Source organism: Lissotriton vulgaris, chromosome 1_1 (genome assembly GCF_964263255.1).
Source record: "Lissotriton vulgaris chromosome 1_1, aLisVul1.2, whole genome shotgun sequence".
In the NCBI taxonomy this organism is placed as follows: Eukaryota; Metazoa; Chordata; class Amphibia; order Caudata; family Salamandridae; genus Lissotriton; species Lissotriton vulgaris.
This window is the reverse complement of record NC_141685.1, coordinates 535,929,634-535,954,335: the sequence shown is the minus strand read 5'-3', so window position 1 is coordinate 535,954,335 and position 24,702 is coordinate 535,929,634. Positions and strand designations below refer to the sequence as shown.

General features: G+C 49.7%; 1 protein-coding gene across 1 annotated transcript in view; it reads right to left on the bottom strand.

Moving 5' to 3' along the window:
- WDR47 (WD repeat domain 47) overlaps positions 1-24,702 on the bottom strand; it is a 373,430-nt gene that overhangs the window by 39,990 nt on the left and 308,738 nt on the right. Inside the window, exon 11 of the mRNA XM_086953906.1 lies at positions 5,998-6,167. Within this exon, the coding sequence (XP_086810032.1) occupies positions 5,998-6,167 (170 nt within the window). The remainder of the gene's footprint in view (positions 1-5,997; positions 6,168-24,702) is intronic.

Here is a 24,702-nt window from a genome sequence, read left to right as displayed (position 1 = left end):
CCCCTACAAGCCAGCTCCGCTCCGCCAGCCTCATCCTGGCCGCTGTCCCCCGCATCCAACGTACAACCTCTGGCGGCAGATCCTTCTCCTACCTCGGTGCCAAGACCTGGAACACCCTCCCTACCCACATACGGCAGACCCAAGACCTACTCGCCTTCAGAAGACTCCCCAAGACCTGGCTCTTCAAACAGTAGCAGCACCCCCCACCCCCCGCCCCCGCCCTCCCTCCAAGCGCCTTGAGACACTCACGGGTAAGTAGTGCACTTTACAAGTACTCTGATTGATTACCATAAAAAGTTTGAGCATAAAAATAGCGAGAAACAAGAAAATTGTAATAGTGTTATCAGTATCACCAGTTGTCACTAATTAGAACCTGCATCCTGTGACCATGCTCCGTAGTGGGATAACACAAAATGGTATCATACTATGGAGTTAATAAAATGAAAGTTCTCTGTTTATTGATGATGATTCTGATTTACTAGCATTCACAATTCAACTTAACCTTGTTCGTGTTTATCGCTGCTCACGTTCAGTAGTATAAGGTGAAAGTATGATATTGTGTCTGTTCACATATGGAGCAATGCTCATACTCCTCATTGCCTGATATAAGGACAGCCTCTTGGGTTATGGGCCTGATGCTCACGAGGGAGGCCACTAAGACAGTTCTAGTCAGTGATAGTGTGTGAAATCTCTGGGTTTTGGTTATTCAAGGAGGACTTTCCTGATTCCTTGGGACAGTATGCTGGTCCGCTGAGCTCCATGTCCATGAACTCTGAATATAAGGTGAACAATGGGCGCACTTGCAATCGTGGAGCCAAGATAGAATTATGAGGGGATTAGATGGTGTAGATTTCAAGCAAACCATTAGGCACTCAAATTAAGGCTCGTTAGTTTTCAATAAAAGGTTAGCTATCTTTTATTTTTTTTAACTTGTATTATTTGCTTGTGAAAGGGAGTTTCTAATATTCAGTATAATTGCCTTGCATTTAGCATAATGTAGGCTATTGTTAACAAATGAATGGTAGAATATAATTATATTTGTGGTGATCGTCGACTTCTGACAAGCATTTGCAATGCAATAGGTCTCCCAGTAATTAAGTTTGAGCTTTTGGCATTGCTAAATATTGCAACACTAATTGCAACAAAAGTCAATAAATTGTAGGCCAATAAAAAGTGTATTTATTTTTGTAGCAATGGTGGCATGCTGCACTTTAGATGAATATGTTTAAAAGTAAAGTGTGCCATACTGCGATTACTGCAATAGTTAATTGTGGATGCGTTAACAATTGATGTGTGCAGTGATGGCTAGTGGTGTGTGTGCCTGTAGAAATTGTGCACTGATGGCTGGTGGTGTCTGCACTGCTGGCTGGTGGTGTGTGTGCCTGGTACAAGCGTGCACTGACAGCTGGTGGTGTGTGTGACTGGTGAAAGTGTGCACTGACAGCTGGTGGTGTATGTGTGCTTGGTGAAAGCGTGCACTGACGGCTGGTGGTGTGTGGATGACTGGTGAAAGTGTGCACTGACGTCTGGTGGTGTGTGCCTGGTGGAAGCATGCACTGGTGGTCTTAGTGCCCGGTGAAAGCGTATACTGATGACTGATGGTGTTTGTGTCTGGTGAAAGTGTGCCCTGATGGTGTGGTGGTGTGTGGTTGTGTGTGTGGTTGTGTGTGTTGTTGTGTCAGTGGTTGTATGTGTGTGTGTGTGGTTGTGTGTGTGGTTGTGTGTCTGTGGTTGTATTTATGGTTGTGTGTGTGGTTGTGTGTGTGTGGTTGTGGTGTTGTGTGTGTGTGTAGTGTGTTACTCCATTGAACCTAACATTTCTACACAGTAACAATGATGCATGCTGGCATAAAATTACAAATATGTATAAGATGACAGTTGGTAGTTGACACACCCGACATTAGTCTTGCTGTGGGCTTATGCACTAGTACTTCTCCCCCCGGAATTCCTTGCCTAACAACCTCATACTGGAAATGCATCACTCCAAATTCAGAAGAGTCCTAGAGTCCCAACTTTTGGCCATGCCACTCGGATAATTCTATGCTTCTTTTGACTGCGCAAACATCAGTGCTTTAAATGGGCCGGTACTCAGTACCTGCACTTCTTAATTTGAAAGGGAGTGTACCTGCACTTCTCAGCACTCCTCAGTACATTTAATGGGAGAGTACTGGCATTTCTCAGGAGCAAACATGTACTCTACAAAGTGATACCTGCATTTTTGTATTTCCATTTAAAGCACTGACAAACTTCCTGTCCTTATTCAGTCAATCAGATGCCTAACCAGTACTTCCTAGCACCTGGGCGTGACTACCTCCCCACCATGCTTTATTCTCTTTGTCGACCTAGTGTTAACTTGGTTTGGCCCACCCTACCCCACCTCGGACCTTTCTTGGTTTTATACTGCTTCACGTGGTATGCACGCCGTTACTTCCATTCGGAGTGTTTCTTGCAATACATCTTGGAATAAATAAATAGGTTCTCATAGAAACGAATCCTTTAGTGTGTGGGTGCAGCGTTCGAACTACACCGGGCTCCATTCTTTCTGAAGAGGCAGTGGACCTGGGCTGAAGGAGGGAACTTAGGACATAGTTTGGGAAAAGCATCCCGTTCTTCAGTCCTGCACAGAACCCCTGGTTGCTGCTGCGAGTGCTTTCCGTGTTAGCCTTGAATGCTCCCGAAGGCGCTGATGCGGCTCTTTTCACAGGCGCAGCTATTCAGAGCCGCTGCTTTTTCCCATCTCAAGGAAACGCACCTTTGACCCTTCACATGACTCGAGCCTCGGCGTCACCACGAGCCAGGAAAGCCCCCGCAGGCCCGGCGTAGCTTGTCCCCACGGCCTGGCCGCCTCTGGATGTGCGTAAATCCAGCACTACCCATGCGGCTGTACGTGGGCTCTTGTTCCGAGGCTCCTACCGGTGACCCGCGCTTTCTACGGACCGCGGGCTACACAGCGAGGCCGTTACAGTGACTGCTTTGACAAGGAGCTGTGCTCAGCACCACTAGCTTGTTAATTGTTCCTGGGTCCTGTTCTGTGGTGGTGGTGGGGGGGGGCGGGGAGGAGCTTTGAAGCACTGCGAAAGATACGCAGCCTCACCGGAAGTCAGGCAAGGCCACCTGTGACGGGGGCGGGCCGCGTCCGGACCGGAAGAGGAGGCGGAGTGAAAGCGTCTCGCGGCCCGGGGCTCCTGTGAGCAGTGGAGAGCCACGGGGCCGCCAGAAGGAGGTTGCGCAAGTGTTGCACATGCCCGGTGCCTGCCGCCTGCGGAGAGCGGAGTCCCCGAGATTGGCCCGGTAAGTTGAAAAAGGCTGGGGGGGGGCTCTAGGTGCACTTGTGTGTGTGTGCGACGGGGGGGGCTTAGTGCACTCGTGTGTGTGTGCCGCGTGTGTGTATGTGTGGGGGGGGGGGGGGTGTCTGTGCGTGCGTGCATGGGCGCTTGTGTGTGTGTCTCTGTGTGTGCGCGCGCATGCGTGGGTCTTGGAGCTTTCCAGGAGAGGAGACAGGAGCTGGCCACAGCGAGCGCGTTCGCGTGCGCGTGGCCCGATCAATTCCCTGCGCCTGGCCAGCTCCTGTCCCCTCTCCTGGGAAGCAGAGTCGGTCACAAAAGGTCTCTGGCGAGACCGCGCTTCTCGCGGTTAACGCCGGAGACCTAAAAAAAGGGAACCTATCCTAATATTAAGTGCGTCCACAAGAGGGTTGGAGAGACCGAAGTCGGTTTTCTCTGCTCTCTGGATCCACAGACTAGCTACACAGCTCCAAGGGCTAAGGGAAATCCAAGCGGGTGGACTCACTTTTTATGGTTCCAATTTGTATTGCTCAATTCAAAAACCATCCGTTGGGCCTTTACGTAACTTTAAGTTCATCAATTTGTGAGGAATTGGCTAAGTATATATGCCTCCATGCATTCAATCTTATTTCTTCGTGAGCATTCAGTGCCTACAAAGATCAGTGTGAAGTGTCTATGTGGCCAGAGAAAAGGACACTGGCCAAGAGTGGAATAGACAATAGAAACTTACACCTAAAGGACAGGTAGTCTTGAAAGTCATGCCTCTGGGACATTAAAGGCTAGGTAAAGTAGTCACAGTCTTACAACTCCGAGAATACTCTTAGCCTTAGAAAACCTAGCTGGGTTGGGCAAGCATTGAGTGCATATGATATTGAGAAAATGACATTTATGTGCTACTTGGTCTCATTACACAATTTCTGGTATTGGTCATTAGTCACTGCTTCTCACAACATTGGTAATGGAGATAGTTGGATGCGAGAGGACGTATGTAGACCATTTCATTTAAATACACTAATGAAAAGCAGACACAACTACATAAGTAAAAGAATTTAACACCAACTTTACAATTACAATACTAAAGTGATTTAATTTGTATGTGGCATTTGCTGAGACTTTGAGCTGCCTCTTAAGGCTTTAAAAAACAAATGCTATTGATGTCCAACTTAATCATTTATCACCATGAAAATGATAAGAAGGCAAAGTTAACTCATACATATTGCAGAACACACATAATTCCACTTACAAAATCATGATAGTCAAAAGCAACATCTCCATTAATACTAATGTCAAAATGTGTTTGTTTAAGTTGAAAAAAAGGAAAGAGCCCACACAGCATTTTATTTACGTATAAATATTTTTATTACATTCTAAATCTAAAATACTTTTTAATTCTCACTTGGGATGTATAAAGTAAGCTATTCTTTCAGACCTCTTTTCACGCCCCTTTCAAATAGTAGTGGAAAAAGAAGAAAAGATTGCACACATCGACTCAACGTTGGGATGATGATGGTTTTAAAATTAGCTTGTAAGAAAATGGCGCATCCGTTTTGAGCCCCACCGCTTGACAAAATATTCCTTCAAGAAAATACTCCGCTAGCACATATACAGACAAAAAGCAGAAAACAGAAGCTACAGGTAAACCAATAACCTGGACCAACCCAAAACTTTGCTTGCGTAATAAACATTCTACACACTTCTAATCCTTATCGGACACTGAAAGAGAAGCACAGACAAAAAATGATCTATATCAGTGGTGATACTCAACGTATGGCTCAGGGGCTACATGCAGCACGTCTGACCTTCAAATGTCACCCCTTGGTGAACAGCAGCACTGGGGAGCTGTTTACTCGACTCAGCACTAACATTGATTTGAATAAAAAAAATTAAAGACATCTTGCTGAAAACGTGTAAAAACCTGATAAAGTCTCTTCAAATTTGAAAAAGTGAAATTTTGTTTACAAGCGGTACTGTTTCACCTCAGATTATATCAGTGCATTTACACTTTTTTTGTGATAGTTTTCAAACATGAATTAAGAAACAATCATTTGCCCTCCCTCAATTCTAATGGTGAACTAAGAGGCAAGTCTGGTGTTATGTGCACGCTTTGGGTGGGCTGGGTTCCTATTATACATTAACAACATTATAGTTTATTAATTAAAACACAGGAGAGGTTTTGTACAGCGAACATGCTAAAGAACACATTTCGAGGTCCTCTTATACGTGATAATGAAGAAAAAGTAAAAGTAAAATAAAACAATTGCCTAGGATAACACAATTTGGTAAAATGGAGAAACTGGGATTAATCGCAGATTTTCTGGTTTCACATTCTGCAATTCAGCTACTAGATGTATATGCACCGCTTCCCCTACATCCACCTTCTAGCCGCCCCTCGACCCACCCACCCGAATCTCCTCTCCTCAGTCTCCTGACCGCCACCCTGCTGTCATCAATGTGGCCCTCAGTCACATCACGGACCAAACTTTTTGGCTCCTGGGAAAATGTTTGCGAGTACCCATGATCTCGATAGTTTTCTAGAGAAAGAGAGGTGTCAAATAAAACACCTGTATACTCGTAAAACGGAGTGAATACATAGTTTAAGACCATATGGAAGCATATCACGTTGGCTTTGTTTACAGATAAATCTTAATTGACAGTTCTGCGTGCAAGCTATTACAAGTAGTGTATTATTCCTTAAGAATATAAAGGACCTTACCTGTGGCGTTGCATGTTTCAGGATTGAAGGGAAGTACTTTGACAAATTTGTCATTTGAGCCAGTAGCCAGCAGTTGACCACAGTGACTCCATGCCACGCAGTAAATGGATCCTTTGTGATGTTTGTTTCTCTTGAAGCGCACAACTGGCTGTTTTGGGACACTATAAGCACTGCAGGAAAAAAGGCAACGTTTACGAAGGATTATGAGAAGACTGAATTCATCATTTTTTTAAATGTATTAAGGAGCTTAGAGCCATGACATTTCATAAATATACACGGATACAAATATAGGAGATATATGTGGAATAGCCAATGACATACTACATAATTAATACAGAGTAAAATAAATCAAGATAATAGGTTGCCCTGGAGACACTCCTACATTTAATAGACTTACCCTTCACCTTGCAGAAAGTCATTTAAGTAAGTATTACCACATTATCAGTCCTTAACTAAGATCAGAGTTCCATGCTGTGTTGCATTGCTGCCCTTACAGAGGTATAGATTATTCTCAAGGTGAAACATAGATAGAAAGCTCGATGGCATTAATGGTATGTAGGAGGTTCAGCTTTCAGCTAAGCTGCCATAGCTACAAAGATAAAGTAGAGTTTCCCCTCATCTCTCACAAAGTGCCCAGCGATTCCCAACATCAGCTGAGGTGTAATCACGACCTGTGTATTGAAAGCAATCCTTACAAACCCCTCCCCCCCCCCGTCCCCCCGATTCCTTCCTTTAAGGTCCTCAGCCTTGAACAAGTACAAAACAAATGTCCTACATCTGCTTCATCCCCTCTGCAATGAGGACAGCTAGAGTCAGACCTTCTCCCCTATCTAAACATCTTGGCGGGTGTATAATAGAGATTAAAAATGGTTCTGTAATGTTGACTCTTGAACCCTGCTGACCATAACTCCTCCGGGCCCACTGCCAGTGATTTCTGAACATTTGGTCGCTGACTCCTACTCTCCTTTACCATTTTACTACTTGAAATTCACAGTCATTCGGCATTAAATCAACCAGGAGTTTATAAATGTGTTTAATCCGACCTCCTCCAAAACTACTCAATTCGATGAGTGGTATCTTCTCTAGTAATAGTTAATCCCTATCAATTTTTAACACAAGGTCCCTAATAAAAAAATTGGCAAGTCAATCCAAATATTTGTTGCAATTCAGTCTACAAGTACATTTTGCCCTGATTAAATAAATTCCCCAATCTAGCCACCCCAGCTCGCTCCCACGCGAGACAGTTTTCATCGTGTAAAATGGTTAGGAGGATTGGCGAGTCCAGAGAGCAGTATAATTGTTATACTTTGCAAAGCCCATTTTTGCCTTGATTTTATCTAGATTTTAAATGCCACTCTGCCGCCCTTAAATTTGATTTTTTTGTAATAACTTTGTTCTATAGCCTTTAAAAAACGTTCTTTAGCCCTCGTTCCTCAAGTCAACTTGTATATGGAAGGTGGCCACTTCAGGCCTTAGATCTCCATTCCCCATTCCTGTTACAAGGACTACCAAGTGCTGCAGCATAGCTGCTCAGTATTAAAACCGGAAATTAGGCACAACCCAGCCACTTCTGGTCCTAGGGAGCAAGAGGTGTCTTAACGTTCTCCTTACCCTTTTACATTCCCATATAAAGTTAGTACATATGGCCTCCATCTTCCTAAACCATTGTGTCTCTATATCTGGCGGTATAGCCCTGAATAAATAGAAGACCTTTGGCAATATCACCATTTTAGGTTGAGCCTAGCAGCGCGCATGCGCTTCAATGCGAGGCATGGTGTATCTGCTTTATGGGATTGATCCCAAACCCTGCACGCCCCTCACTTTTTATTGGTTCCCTTTAGTGCCTTTCTAAATATGGTTCTTTTGTGTGGTAAATAGGTCACATTAGTCCCTCCTTTCATGGTTTGGTTCACGCCCCATGGCGACTGTCCGACTTATGTGTCTCATCTCTCGAAGGGGCATTTAGGTTACATGAGGTGGACTATTTTCTTGTTTTGCCTTGCCTCCGGGGTGGGTTTGTTGATTTTTAGGGATGGGAGTAAACAATTGTGCATAAGCATAGGCGATTTTCCCCATGCCATGCCCTCTGCCGTCAGCCCGCCCCACTTCTGCTTCTTTCAGTGCAGCACGGCGGCCGCTTCCATTTGTATTCCCCTCCAACCTCCAACTGGTACAAAGTTTCGAAGGGGTCAGCGAATAAGGATATCGTAAGATCTGCACATCTTCATTAGGCAATGCTGAGAATGAATTCAGTTTGTATGACTATTATGGTTTCATCTGAAAAAAACGAATAAAGTTTGTTGATGATGATGAATTCATTTTGCTTTTCTGCATGGTGGGCATATCGTATGTGCAGTTTGTGAGGCATTAGCTAAACTGTGCCACACAACGTATTATGTGTGAACTTTTAAAGTCTCCTTCATTGTAAAACACATGCTATGTTGTGACCGCTGAGAAGATAGCCCGCTTGGACGAACGCTGACATTACATAAGCTACATGCTCCTTTCCTCAAGGCCTCGTGTAAAGGAAAAGCGCGGCCTTCGTCTAATATGCTGAGGCCGTACCGATTTCTCGGGCGAACGATGAGGTAAACTCATTTCAGCTGAGCACCGACTTTATATACGGTATGCGCCTCGTTCCTCAAGGCATAGTGGGGAGGAAGGGCGAAACCTTCAAGCAACATTCCACAGGCTGTAATGGTTTTATCAAGTAGCGCTGAGGTGAACTCTTTTTTTTCATCCCATTCACCTCGCTATCACTAGTGCTGTGTTTGTCGGCTCCCTCGCACACATTTTTCTTCTCCCCTTCCTTTAGTGAGAAAAAAATCTCTATGAACCGGCCAGCTCTGGCTACTTCAAAGCGCTTTTTAACCGTCGTTACTCACCTCCACCTTTACAAATCACACTTTTTAAAAAGTTTCTTGTTAAACACAGGTGTCTGCAATTGAAGCTTGTTTAAGTGTCACTTTACACATGTGTGTTTGTGTACACTGCACAATTCTTTACATATTTGACATTCAATACATCGGCTTCTTTGCAATGGCGGCCAAGACATGGAACTCCCTCCCCATCCACCTTCGGCTGACCCAGGACCACCTCGCCTTCAGGAGACAACTCATGACCTGGCTGTTTGAGCAGTAGCGGACACCTTCCCCCAAGCACCTTGAGACCCTTCCGGGTGAGTAGTGCGCTATACAAGTGTTATGATTGATTGATTGATTGAAGTTTCACATTATTTAAATGTGTTTGTCTACATTACACACTTTTGTTAATTTTTACATCATGAACAGTGTCAGTCTGCACTACACACTCGTTGTGATGTCTCACATTACGCACAGATGCATCTCTCCATTGAACACTTGCTTAAAGGCCTCACTTCACACACTTCTCTTTATTAAAGATGTACATGAATTTTGACGTGCTGCATACCAGCCGGGCGGAGATTTGTGTTTACACTGCCCAATACTTTGGATGTTTCATATTATATAGTAGGATTTGTCTGCACTGCACACTCATTGTGATATTTAGCATTACACATAGGTGCTGCTCTCCACTGCACACCGTTGTGAATGTTCACATCAAAAGCAGCGTTTGTCTGCATTGCACAGCCATGATGTTTCATGTTACACACGGATGCATCTCTCCACTGCACACTTGTTTAGAGGCCTCCCATCACACACTTCTCTTTACAATAGATGTGCACACATTGTGATGTGCTGCATCCCTGCCCGGGCACAGTTGGGATGTTTGAATTTGAATTTGAATTTGAAGGAGATTTATAGAGCGCATGGCTGCCCGAGAGCGTCCCAGCGCTAACTGAAATCCAGAGGTAGAATCAGGCGGGGGCATGAAGAGGTCAGGGGAACAGCCATGTCTTCAAGGATTTACGAAATGACAGGAGATTAGGTTGGGCCCGGAGGTCCTGTGGGAGAGTATTCCACATCTTAGACGCCTGATATGAGAATTGCCGACCTCCAGAGCGTGTTCTCTTGATCCTAGGTATTTGGGTCAGATAGGCGTTGGTTGATCGAAGGGTTCTGTTTGTCGTATGGGGTGTCACGAGATTTTTAAGGACAGGGGAGGCTTTTCCATGTAGGATTTTGTGAGTTAGGCACATGGCCTTGAATTGCACCCTTTGTTCCACCGGAAGCCAATGGAGTGCTTTGAGTGCAGGTTTAGCAGAGCAGCGTTTTTTTGTGCCTGTGAGGATTCGGGCGGCCGCATTTTGCACCACCTGGAGCCTAGAGATGACTTTTTTTGGTGAGCCGAGGTACAAGGCGTTGCCGTAATCGAGTCTTGACAGTATAAGACCCTGTATGAGTAGTTTTCGTGACTGGATAGGGAGCAATGGGAGGATCTTACGGATGGAGCGTAGTAGGCCAAAGCATGTGCCTGCGGTTTTCCTGGCCTGCGTGTTGAGGGTAAGTTTGTCGTCCAGCCAAATCCCCAGGCTTTTAATATCAGTTTGGGGGATTGGTGGTGGGCCCACATGTTGCGATGTGCGTGATGTTTCCTGGCACACAAATGCTGCGGTTCTCCACCGCACACCTGTTTAGAGGCTTTCCCTCAAACACTTCTCTTTATAAAAGATGTACACGCTTTCGGGAGTGCTGCATAGCCTCCAGTGGAAAGTTGGAGTGTTTGCTTACACTGCACCCTCATCCTAACTACCACCACCACTCCCACTCTAGCCACCATTCTAATGACCACCACTACCACCCTAGCCAGCTCACTACCTTAAACTTCATTCTGCCCACCACCACCCTAACCAACTTGTTTCTCATTTGTTAATGCATGTGATTTTATTTTTCTCCTTCGTGTCTTTGAAGTGTAGACCCAGTACAGTTTAATAGCTTTATTAATGTCCTTCCACTACTTGTGGTACAATGCTGGTACCACCATGTTGTCTTTCTTCCCACCCCCCTCCCGCCTTACTTTCTGCTGCCTCTCTTCTTGCCCCTTTCAGTTGTCCGTATCCCCTTAGCTCCCGCCCAGGTTAACCGTGTTGTATTTTTTCCCGCCCCCCCCCCCGTTGTCACTATTCCCTTTGGTTGCGCCCCGTTGTCTGTGTTGCCTTTCTCCCACCCCGTGCTCACTCGTAACTGCCTGGGGAAGAGGTGTGGCATCTGCGCTGGACAGGTAAGGGAGGTTTATTTCTATTCAATTTGCCCCTATTGCTCATTTTATTTAAATGCGTGAGTTGATTCGCCAAGCCGCAGCCGGCAGGTGGGGGTGAAGAGGGAGGGGGTGATTTCCGCAGTCCTGCCGGTGGTTGCTCCTGACCTAGGCAGAAGAGCACACAATCGTGTAGCGGTGCGTCGGCGCACACTTTAACACCTTAAGTGCTGCGCCTATTCCAACCTCCGACGGCACCACTACCTCGGGAGTGCTGCGGTCGGCCGTTGGACGTTCCAGCTGCACCTGCGCAATGGAACGTTCAGCACTGGAGCTGGACGTTCCATAGCTGCTAAGGTGTTAATATCCAACCGGCCGCTTCCTTTATTCCTTCAGGCTAAACAGACCATCAGCATATACGGGCTGTTGTGTTCATGAACTTGTATTTCTCTTTTGTAGCGGCACATACATCTGACTTTATGACCAATACACTTTACAGACATTTGCACTTTCCTTAATTTAAATTAATTTAAAAAATCTTACATTCTGACCGTATTTGCCTACATTTTCTTTCAGAAGCAATGGTGCTACATACTTTTAGTAGTAGATCTGTGAACATCCGGCTTCTAGTGCCCTGTGGACCACAGTTCCCAGAATCCCTTTTTCAGAAACCAGCCGCCTCTATTGTCAAAGACCTTATAAATCCACAGGCTCGGAGATTGCCTTTGGTACAATTAACATCCTTTTTGTGCTACGGCAGCTGTTCTAATCCATCATGCAATGTACCCCCCCCCCCTTGGAAATACACCTACAGAGAGGTGCGTTTTTATAAAGAAACAACCTGCTGCGTGCTTGTTATGGAGTGAAACCATCCCTGATGGGGAACTGGGGCTGGTATCACAGAACGTTCTTCTAACCCACGTGTTTGGTTACTTAAGCATTGTGAATGACATCTTTGCTTTTTCTCTCTCTCTCGCGCTCTTTGAACCACCACGGACAGCCTGAATTTCTTTCGTAGAAGGCAGTATGTCTGTCCCCTTTCCCCTCCCTTGCCAATTTATCTGCAGACGGCCGGATCCTGGCTTGACCAAAAACATTCGACTAAATACAGCAATTATTAGTCTGTCTTGGGGAATAGCTATTGGCTATTTCTGAGGCAATTCTGTTCTTGAAAATTGATCTCATGGCTTCGGTTTGCTTTGTTTGCCATTCCAAAATCCTGATGCTTTCTGTTATGGTTGTTTTTGTTTTGGTTATTTTGGTTAAATACTGTCTAATGCAAAGTAAATGTAGCCTCACTATTGTAATTGGACTCTGAATTCCCACACTTCTTGTAAACAATACCTCCTTTCATTCTAGCACTTCTTTACATTTTATGTCTGAGCATACTTATTAGACTGTAATGTAACACTTTTTGTTTAAATATGCTTTACTCCTGTTATGCTTCATTCCCCTCCTGAACCATTCATGTTGCTTCTACCCACGTGAGTCCTCTGTGTTACTACCACCTAAAAAAAGGCTTTTATGCCACGTTTTTTAATTTTCCAATCCAACTCGGATCAGTAAATAATAATAATTTTTTTTAAAAAGCAAAGCCACTGCGAGAGGTATTGCCTATGCCAAAGCTTGTTATTACATTGCACCAGCCTATAAGTGTTGAATGCAGGTATCAATCCTTGATAGATCCCTCCTGGATTTAGCCAACATGGAGCGAAAAATGTAATTCCATCATGTTCTCCACTGTGGCAATGGGGATTAGTCTCAAATACATTGCACTGTCAACTCTACAGTCCTTATTCATGTGGATTTTTTTAGTACAAACTATTTGTGTTTCCCTTTATTTAAATGACAACCAGCTGTTTCACCAAAAAGTTCCACCTCCTTTCTACCTCTACCATGGCTCCTTCAAGATCCGGTGTAATAAAAGCTATATCGTCAGCATATACCAATATTTTAGTGTTAAAATTATTAATTCTTACTGGCCTTACTAAAACATCCCTCCTGAGCCGGGCTATAAATGGATCGATATACAGTGCAAATAAAAGGGGCAAATGTAGGCAGCCCTGTCTTGTCCCTCCTGTAATGAAGATCTTATTCGATTCCATCCTCATTGTTTGGAGTCTGGCAGTACGGTTATGGCATAATGCCTGCATCGTTGTTATTAAGTCAGGACCGAACGCACAAGTTACTACTTGTGTAACGATAAATCTGTAAGAGACATTAGTTAGTGATAGATTCCTTACCTTAGAATATCCCCAGGCGTCAGACTGGATCCGGAATCTTTTGCGTAGCAATACCCCTGCACGTCGGTAGGCGTCGTCCGCGGCTCCGCGGCCGTCGTTGGCGTCGTTACCGCCGGAATGGCGTCGCTGGAGTACTTAGACGCCGCCCTCGCGCGCTGACGTCAGTTCTTATAAACAGCTTTTCCGCGCCAGATATGCAGAGCCATGATAGAACCAACACTGGTGCCATGAAACTAGGGACCTGAAAGGGGATGACCTTAACCCTAGATATCGGTTCGCAGAACGGGCAGGATGGGTGGGTCGGTTAGGAATCTATCACTAACTAATGTCTCTTACAGTTATATCGTTACACAAGTAGTAACTTGTGCATCTGAAAGAGACACAATAGTGATAGATTCCTTACCTTAGAATAGATACCCCAGCAATACCAACCCGGGTGGTGGGTCTGCGAACCAATATTCACACCAGAAAGTCCTGGAGGACGGAACAGCCAAAGAAGCCATACCTCCGGACTTGGCTGTCCAGGCAGAAGTGTCTTGCGAACGTGTGCAGCGAGGACCACGTAGCTGCCTGACAAATGTCCTGCAAGGGGACTCCCCTGCCCAGGGCAGTACTAGCCACGGTGGCCCGAGTGGAATGGGCCCTCAGCCCAACAGGAGGTTCCTTCTTAGCCAAAGAGTAACACGATTGGATGCACAACACGATCCACCGAGAGATGGTCCGCTTGTGCACCGCCCGTCCTTTTTTAGCGCCCACGTAACCAACAAAGAGTTGGTCATCCACCCGGAACTGGCATGTGCGATCCAGATAATAAGAGAGCGCACGTTTTGGGTCCAGACGGTAGAGCCTCTCTTCCTCTTTCGAGGGATGCAGAGGCAGAAAGAAGGTGGGCAAGGTGATGGACTGCCCGATGTGGAAGGCTGTGACTACCTTGGGCAGGAAAGAGGGTTTTGTATGCAACACAACCTTGTCCGCATGGACAGAAAGGAAAGGAGGTTTAGAGGAAAGAGCCTGGAGCTCACTCACTCTCCTGGCAGAGGTGATGGCAACCAGGAAAGTAGTCTTAAGTGTAAGAAGACTTAGAGGACAGTTATGAAGCGGCTCAAAGGGAGCGCACATCAAGTAAGTTAGAACCAGGTTCAAGTCCCACTGGGGCATCACGAAAGGAACAGGGGGGGAACATATGAGTGATGCCCTTTAATAATCTGTTTACAATGGGGGACTTGAACAAAGAAGGCTGATCAGGTAGCCTTAAGAAGGCTGAAAGGGCAGAAAGGTGGCCCTTGATAGTGCCCAGACCAGAGCCCTGCTGGGCAAGAGAAAGAAGGAAGAGGAGAACCTCAGAAAGAGGGGCATTGAGAGGATCCACAGCCTTTGCTGTGCACCATGCCACAAATCCGTTCCACCTGCAGGCGTATATCGACTTTGTGGAGGGACGCCTGGCTGCCAGAATGACATTACAGACTTCAGGAGGCAAGTCAAATGGCCTCAACTGTCGCCACTCAATCTCCAAGCATGGAGGTGGAGACTGGACAGGTTCGGGTGGAGGACCGTTCCCTGCTGCTGCGACAGATGGTCCTCCTGAAGAGGCAGACTAATAGTGGGATCGACTGACATGCTGAGTAGCTCGGGACACAAGTACGTTTGCGCCCAGTCCGGAGCCACAAGGATGACTTGGGTACGGTGAGCACTCTGGGCAGAAGTGGTTTAGGCGGAAAGGCGTACAACAGACCGCTATTCCACTCGCGACGAAAAGCGTCCCCGAGCGAGTGCCGCCTTGGAAATTCCAACGCGCAGAACTGATGACATTGCGCATTCTCTTTGGTGGCAAATAGATCTAACCAAGGCTCTCCCCACTGCAGAAAGAGGCCTTGCGCCACGTCCGAGTTCAGACGCCATTCGTGATCCATCATGCACCTTCGGCTGAGCTCGTCCGCCCTGGCATTCAGGGAACCTGCCAGGTGTTGAACCACCAGGGTCACGCCCTGATGTGCCAGCCACTGCCAGAGGCGCAGAGCCTCCTGGCAGAGGGTCCACGACCCCACCCCGCGCTTTTTATTGCAGTACCACATGACGGTGGTGTTGTCTGTGAACACCTGCACTACACTCCCACGGACAGAGGGGAGGAATGCCTTCAGTGCTAGACGAATCGCCCGCAGCTCCAGAAAGTTGATATGGAGCTGGGACTCCGCCGAGACCAGAGGCCTCTGATCTCCGCCTCTCCCATGTGGCCTCCCCAGCCCTGGAGGGACGCGTCCGTCACAACTACGTGCTCCGGCTGGGGAAGGGCGAGGGATCTGCCGCTGACCCAATCGCGGTCCGTGAGCCACCACTGCAGTTGTCTTGCAGTGCCCTCCGAGATCATGACATGGTCGGACAGGTTGCCCTGATGCTGGGCCCACTAAAACTTCAGGTCCCACTGCAAAGCCCGCATCCGCCACCTGGCGTGATGCACAAGAAGGATGCAGGAGGCCATCAGCCCCAGAAGCCGCAGCGTCAACCTGACCGAGACCCGGGAGAAAGGCTGAAAGAGTGGAATCAGAGCCTGAATATCCCGGACCCGCTGTTCGGGAGGATAAACCAGAAACTCCGCCGAGTCGAGGACTGCTCCGATGAAGAGGAGCTTCAGAGAGGGGCACAGGTGTGACTTCGGCACGTTGATGGAAAACCCCAGCTGTTGCAGGAGGTCCGCCATAGTCTGGAGGTGGCGGACTACCATCTGGGGCGAGCCCGCCTTCAACAACCAGTTGTAGAGGTAGGGAAAGACTGAAACCCCTAACCTGCGCAGATGAGCTGCGACTACCGCCATCACTTTCGTGAACATCCGTGGGGCGCTGGTAAGGCCGAAGGGGAGCACGGTAAACTGAAAGTGCTCGTGGCCTACCGTGAACCGCAGGTAGCGCTGGTGGGCCGGCAGGACGGGGATGTGGAAATAAGCGTCCTGCAAGTCCAACGCTACCATCCAGTCTCCTGGGTCCAGGGCAGCTAAGACCTGAGCCAATGTCAGCATTTTGAACTTCTCCTTCCGGACGAAGCCGTTGACGTTCCGTAGGTCCAAGATAGGGCGCAGGCCCCCTTTGCCCTTCTTGGGTACCAGAAAGTAGTGGTAGTAACAACCACACCCTACTTCTGGCCCAGAAACGCGCTTGATGGCCCCCTTGGCTAAGAGGGCAGTACCTTCCTCTTGCAGGAGTTGCAAATGATCCCCCGGCACGCGGTGGTACTGCAGTGGCATGGCTGGAGGGGTCGTCTCGAAGGGGAGGGAGTAGCCCCTCCGAACGATTTGCAGCACCCACATGTCCGATGTGACAGTGCGCCAGTGGAAGTGGTGATGCCGAACCTTGCCCCCCCCCACTGGCGTCACATGGGCCTGAAAGCACTAGGAGGGCTTTGAGGCGGATGTTGCAGGGGAAGGTGTGGACTGGCCTCGCCATTGTCCCGACCGCCGCCACGGCGGTTTCCACGGCCACCACCGTGCTGTGTATTAGTCTGCGGCGCGTGGCTGGCAGCACGTGTGGGACCGCCCCTTCCTTGGCCAGGAAAGGAGTGAAAGGCACCCGTTTGCTGGCGTAGGGCCGAGAGGCCCAAGGACTTGGCCGTAGCCCTGGAGTCCTTAAAACGCTCAAGCGCATGGTTTGCCTTGTCGCCTAAGAGGCGACGGCCATCAAACGACATGTCCAGAAGGGTGGCCTGGACATCAGCCAAAAAGTTGGCGGTCCTCAACCAGGCGTGGCGTCGAACTGCCACCGTCGTTGCCATCGCTCTGCCCAGTGAGTCCGTGGTATCCAGCCCACACCGGATGGAATAGCGTGCCGCATCTCGACCCTCCACAAGGGCTTGGGCGAGTTTAGTCCGGGCCTCCTCCGGACATTGTGGCAGCACGTCTGCGACCGTGTACCACAGAGTGTGGGTGTAGTGGCCCAAGAGGCATGCGGCATTGACAGACCGCAGTCCCAAACTCAGGGACGAGAACACCTTCTTACCGAATTGTTCGTACCTCTTGGATTCCTGATCGGGCGAAGCAGTCGGGAATGCGGTTTGGGAAGTAGAGGCCTGGATAACCAGGCTCTCGGGGTGGGGTGGGTGGACAAGAAGCAAGGGCCGCCCGAACCCGGGCGGTAGCGCCTGGCCATGTTCCTATCTACAGGCTGACCTGTAGCGAGCCTGGACCAAGTGCCTAAAAGAACGTCACACATTGCCTCATTAAACGGCAGCAGAGGCTCACCCGAGCTTGCCTGCGGTTTAAGGACCTCAGTGAGGAGGTCAGTCCTCACGGCCACGACGGGGAGCTCCAGGCTCAAGGCCTTGGCCGCCCGCGTCAACACTACACTGTAGGCAGCCCCATCCTCCGTAGCCACGGTTGGAGGGTAAACAAAACCAGTGTCTTTCGAAGTGTCCAGTCCACTGGCATCCCCAAGCTCACATGTCCAGACCTGCTGAGACTGGTACTCCTGTGCCAGAGGGTCCACAGACCCCTCCCAATCTACCTCGTCACCCATCACCTGAAATTCAGGTTCAAAGGATGGGGCTGGTTCGTGGAAATAAAAATCTCCATACGACGTCTAGAGCGGCGTCCAGCGGCGCCGCTCCAGCGCCGGAACCGAATCGAGGGCAGGATCGGGGACGGCATCGCCCATGGGCGGCGCCGGGGGTGATACTCTAGGGGCCGGCGTCGGTGAGGTCATGAGGTCGACGGGCGACTACCTAGATCCGGAAGCGGATCCAGTGGGGGCCTGCGGCGCCAGGACCGAAGTCGCCGGCAGCGTTGGGGCCGAAGCACCCGGCGGCGTCGGAGCCGAAGCACCCTACAAGCTAGGCCCCCAGCCGGGACCGCTGGGCCCGAAGGCGCCACGGAGCCCGGCGGAGGAGGGAGGGACCTCATGGCCATGAGGTACCGCTCGACCTCCTCAGGCGTTGCATCGTGCCCAGGGACCGGAAGTGTGGGGCAGGCTGCGGCGCCCGCGACTCCGTTGGAGCCGCGTGGGTGGTGTCACCCGAACCCCCGGCCGCGTCGGGCGAGCGTCGGGGTGGGTCCGAAGAGCGATGATGCCTTTCCGACCTCTCATGCCTCTTACCTGAGGATCTTTATCCCGAAGACCGATGCAGACTCTCGGAGCTACAAGGGCTCCGACCCCGCGACCGGTCCCTTGACCTCCTGTGGGACCGGGACCTTGAACGGCGTGGGGCCGAATGCCGTATCTCAAGTCGCTTGCGGGACCGCTCCCGCCTAGCCTTAGACGTCAGGGCCCGGCAGTCGGATGCATACCATGCACGTTCCAGGTGCAGAATTTAACCGTGGCCATTACACATCTGGTCTCTCGTGTATCCCCCAGCCATCCACCACCAGTAATCAGCACAGTTGCACCAAAGAATAGACACCCACTTGCACTATTGAAAGTCTTTCGCACACACCTGTGATCCCGCAAAAAAATATAAGGGGAGAAAGAAAAGTCAACCAACCCTGTAAACAAGGAAAACAAAAACACAATACCAAAAAGTGGACAGCAGAACATGTTGTCGTCCAAACGCTCTAACGAGCTCAAGAATCCGTAAGTTCAAGGGGGTGTTGCTGAGCACTTGGCTCTGTCCTTACATGGGTATCATGCGATCTGGGTGAGGGTGCTACCCCCCCCCCCCACAGGCAGTTAGTGTCCTTCAGCCCAGTTCCAGTGGGAATGCCTGCTACGTAGGGCCCTGGATCCCTCGGGTCTGGAGCTCGGCCACCTGGCAGCGTCTAGGGACAGGTCTCAGTGTGTCACTCACATCGGGAAACCTTTAATTGCTCAATGACGGAGTTTCAGGATCTCAAAGGAGCTCGGTGTATGGGATTCAATATTAAGATCAATGAGTCTTTTACATTTGCAGGGGCCCTGGTCTATCGCCCTCCAGGCTCATATAAGGATTTTTTGGACAGTATTGGGAATGCACTTAGTAACCTGGATCTTTAATCTCCCTGATGCCTGCGCCAGAGCACTAGTGTGACCATCTAGGGCTGGACCTTTGAAAGCAGTCTGACCAGTGTTTTAGATCTCTCTGGTCAGTATAGGCGCCTAGATGCTCCCTGGAGTGACAGTTGCGCGGTATAAGTACCAGTTTACATTACATTACATTACATTATTCACCTCTGGGGGTCCGTCCACCCCTATTATGCTGTCTCACGACTCGCCAGCAACGGTTACATTCATGTCTCACCAGGTTCCCAATGGCATTTTACCCAGAACCAGGTGTCTCCCCGGGATCAGGGAGGTCTCGCCATCGTCACAGCAATGTCTCATTGAAACAAAGTTCCGATGGTTTCAAAAGTTCACAGAGTCAGACAAGAGGGCCAAATGCCCTAGGACGCGTTCACTGGACAAAATCAGCAGTCTGCGGGGTAAAATCCGGTAGATCCGTCGATACTTGGGAATCGGTCAATCCATAAATGTGTTCGTCATCGCTTGTCGAGGTCCGCTTCCAGCGAGCCGCTGATCTCAGCCACCATCCGAATGGCTTCTTGTTGCTCGCTATGTATCAGTTCGGGTTTGGGGCCCACCTCTGTCTCCGTGCGTGTCGATTTTGTCGGTGAGGGTCTCCTTTGACGGCGTCGCCGGGGTCCTCGGTCGCGTTGCATCGTCGATGGCAACTCACTCGGTTCCTTATCAATGCCCGAGTCAAGCCAGGCCTCAACCGCCTCAGGGGTGTTGAAAAAGTGTATCTTATCCTGGGCCACCACACGCAGGCGGGCCGGAAAAAGAAGGGAATATTTCAGAGCCAGGCAGCGGAGTCGTTGTTTCACCGCTAGGAAAGAGCGGTGCTGGCGTTGAACTTTTACAGTGTAATCGGGGAATAACATGATCTTGGTGTTCTCAACTCTGATGTCTGACAATTTCCTAGTCTCTCGCAATATGGCATCGCGGTCCCGGTAGTTCAAGACACGAATTAGCATAGGCCTCGGATTGGAGTCCGGAGGAGGAAGTCGCGTCGGTACACGGTGGGCCCGTTCGACTACAAAGTGTTGCGAGAGGGTACCGTCTGGTAGTAGGTCCATGAGCCAATGCTCCATGCGTACCGTCGGTTACCTACCGTCCCAGCATTCCGGCAGACCTACGATGCGGACGTGGTTTCTCCTCGCCTGTCCTTCAGCATCTTCCGCGTGGTCCTCCAAGAACTCCACTCTGTTAAGGAGATCCTGGACATGTCTATCCATCTGTGCGATCTTGGGCGTGACATCGGTCATGGTGGCTTCTAGAGTAGTCGTCCACTCCCATAGTTTTTTATGGTCAGCTCGGAGGTGCGTTAGGTCTATGGCCTCACACTCTATTTTCGTTTCTAAAGAGGTGCGAGTCAATTGCATCGACTCCTCCAATCGCTCCATTGCCGCGAGCATTGTATCCAACTTGGAGGCAGTTTCGTCTAGCTCAGTCGATTTCGCCATCCTCTCCTTCATCTGTGTGCCGCTAGCACCAGCTCTCGTCTTGGGTCCCCCAGACATGGGCGGCGTAATGTAGTCGAAGTACCAGCGCGTTTTGGAAATTCCCCCGAAGCTCCAAGTAGGGTACAGAGCGTCGTGAGGTCGATAGAGTCCAACTGCAGGGGGACGTAGGACAACTGCCTCGCCAATCCGTTTGGATGTCCCCGTTGTATACCTAAACGACCTGTCACATCTGGGGAGGTGCCAAAAAGGAATGAAATGCACAGTCCCCACCTGCTGTCAATGTCTGTCCGCGTGTCCAGGTGGCAGGCAAATTCCCGTTGTGGGGGTCCAGGGCCGGGAGGCACAGTCCGACAACAGCAGCCTCCCCCGTTCAGCCGTCCGCGTGACCGGTGCAAATCCCCTCAGCGCGTGAACCAAGGCGGACGGCGGCCGCTGTAGTCCACTTCCTCGCCCCACATCTTTTCCTCCTGTTTTCTCCAAGGAAGGAGTGGCTCTCTCAATAGCGGGGCAGGAGGGTTGCTGAGTCCCAGTGAGGCAATCGGTATTGGACACTCTCTTACCCCAAGCGCCACACCCCAGGGACCGTCAGCAGTTGCAGGGGAACTTGTGCCCAGTCAACCAAGGGGCAGGTCCCGTCCGTGGATTGAGCCACATCCTCTGCAGGTCGGGGAGGGGTGGAGGGGCCCGGCCGCTCAGCGAGTGTCCCGCGGGCCTCTGCTCCAGCGCTCAAGTCAACGGAGAGTGTCGGCGGCAGGGCCCCTCGGGAGTCATACGACCCCGCACGCCTCTGCTCCCGCGCCAGTGGGCCCGCCAGCCAGAGGAGGCAATCCGGAGCGCGGCCCACCTCGCCCTGGTTGAAGTAGGCAGCTAGTATCCTCATTCCCCCCTGGGGGTGCCTGGTCGTGAAAGGCCGCCCCCCAGGAGTGTCAGCACCGGAAGGGGCTAAAGTTTTAGATAATGCAGCAGGGCCAATGGATCACACGCCGTGGGTGACTCACCCCCAAGCCCCTCGATCTTGGCACAATCCCTCGCCAGCCGGGGGGGGACCGACAGCAAGTGAACACAGCGTCGCCTCCTCCGGGACTATCAGCAATCTCCGTCGTGTCCCAGCAGTGGCGGGGGCTCTACCGCTGATCCGGTGTGGCCACAGTTATGATTGGGGCAATTTCACAGTGCTCGAGGGTTAGAGGCCTCGCGCCGTAGCTCACGGCGGCCGGGCCTTGTGGACGAGGCTCAACGTCGGTCCCGCGTGAACACGCACGCCGGCCGGGGGAGCCTGCTGGAGGGGCACCTGTTCTTCGCCTCCGTTGGAGCAGTTAGCAGCGTCCGATCGGCTCCAGATTTTACAGGAGGGTCGAGGATCGCCTTAGGCGGCTTCGCTGATGTAGTGGGCCAAAAGTTCTATTCAATTAGTTATTTCCATTATATTCATACATTTTTTAGGAGAAACATTCCACTTCAAAAATACATCTAAACAAATATCTGAAGATATTTTCTATCTAAAAAAAAGCTCAATTATTATTAAAAAGTAAGTTCAACCAAGTTAACTGAAAAGCCTCTATTTAATTATTTATTTTAAAATGAAAAACGCAGTGAATGGCACAAAAAAAATAGCAGCTGCCTCGGAGATGCACTGCCTCTTTAAAGTTTTTTTAAAATGTAGTGCAATGACAATCAGTAAATTATAAAAATCAGTCTGGAGACTGATCTCAAACAAAGCTTTTCTATTCATTCTCCAGACTTTATAAGGACAGTGGAAGCATTGTTCATGGGTTAAATGAAGATACACATAATATATAACTAGGACGTAAAGTACACAACCATCTCTGGAGACGGCTACATATCAACCTGGAAGCAGTGTGTAATGTTTTTTTTTAATATGATGTAGCAACTCCTCCATCTATGCTTTATTTGGAAATAGTCAACCCTATATAGATAGGTCAACAGTAACCAAATCGTTGTCAAGCTATTACTTACAGGGACATTTTACATCTAGGAATACACAGATGTGCAAGTTATAATATGCATTGTTCAATTTGAACGAGCAGCAGCAACCATTCTGATAACTGGTCTACTGTCAAGTTGCTGTGTAGGTGCATCAGAACGACCTAAAATTGCATGGAAGTCAAACGTAAGTCCCTGTTAAATCCTGGTCATCACACATTTGGGCTGCAAAACTAAGTACATTTCTTCAACAATGCCAGTGTTAAGAGACTTGGGTACAATAATTCTACAGGACGATCAGAGGCAAGGATTATGTTTCAAAAGTCCTTAATTCAACACAGCAGGCCAAAATTATAGTGAAAAACTACAAAAGCTATGAATGATTTGATTAAAACTACAAGAAACCACATGAGAAACTTTCCACTCACAAGACATCCTGTATAACACTCCTGAAAACTTCCATCTCTGTCTCTTTTTTGATGCTTAGCAGTTTAAGGTAAGTGCCATTTTGTTTTTCTCACAACTTTGTTGTAAGAATAGTGTCTCAATGTTTAATTTCCAATGGCTTGTTTAAGAATTGTACAGAGCCTTTCTATGCAACGTGTCACACAAATATGTTCTTTTGATATGTGAAGAAGCACATGGCAGGTCTAGCTCCTCTCGGGCCATCAAATCACGCAATATCAAAAGGGACATGCTCAGAGGAGTTTACAACGCTTTGCTGTACAGCTATAAGATTTTGTTTCCTCACAGTTCATTAGATGTTGACACCATAACGTGTAGAAGGATTTTAAGACTGGACGACTGTTTACACAAGTATAATAGATTAATTTCAGATACCCAAGCTACGTTTCATGTCAGAGGATTCCAAGTATATCTTATGAATGGGGGGCGTGGCTAAGCCGAGCTGCGAGATGGCCGCTCGTTGAGTGAGCTCCGCCGGCTACACCAATTAATCCTTTTGTGATCCTGCTCCTGGCGCCTGCGGGCCCCCGCTCCCTCGGGGTTTGGCAGAGGACACCTCCATAAATCCGGAGTGTGAATCTGAGACGCACTGCAGCAGCGATCCCGAAACCGGAGCCCTTCAAAACTCCGCCGGCTGGACAGCCCGTCCTGGCACTGGGCGGAAGTGCGCATCCCTGGGCGGCGCGACGCACTGCAGCCCGAGGCTTTGGAGGCCCCCAGCAGACCGGAGATCGTGGGCGTGAAAACTTATCGGCGGCGGCGCCGCGACTTCAGACGTTCCCTAGCGGACCCCTGCTGAGCCCTGAACCGATCGGGAGAACTGTGGGCGGATTGGAGGCGATCGGGGGCTAGATCCCTTGCCTGGCGGCGGATTCGCCTGCGGAGCGGAGCCCGGACCTGCCGCCTTAGTGGAGAAGACGTGGAGCGGCCAAACCTGCGGAATCCTGGTGAGCGCATGTTCCTACCCTGCTGTGACCGCTGGCGGTGGCGGCCGGGGTGCAGCGAGAAGCGCTACGCGCGGAGGGGCCCCTGCTGGCGTCCTCGATGCCCTACCTGCTCCACCTGGAAGGGGTGCATACTAACTGCTGAGACCATAGGCGTGCTGCCTGACCAGCCACAAGACTGTGGGGCTCCAGCCCTGAGAATATAACTTGGTCACCTGCCCTGCCGCATTTTGGGTCTCGGCGCCATTACCATACCCCAAGCACTCAGCCCGCCATCTTGGGCCTGCCTGGCACGCTGCTGGCATCGCGTGCGGAGAGCACTCACGCCACTAGGGCCTGGACTCCGGGCTGTGGATCCGGGCTCCCCGGGACTACCTACGCAACCCCTGCCTCACACGGGTTGACGCCTCTACACTGCACAGGGGATCCCTGCGTTTCTGAACCGCCCTTTGTTAATGACCGGCAGCCACGATGGGGAAGAACGAAGCCAAACAATCCAAGATCAGCTTTGATAACAAGCGCACTCCGAGGAACCCTGCTGCAGAATCGAGTGGCGACATGGCGTCGTCTCAAGGGCTGC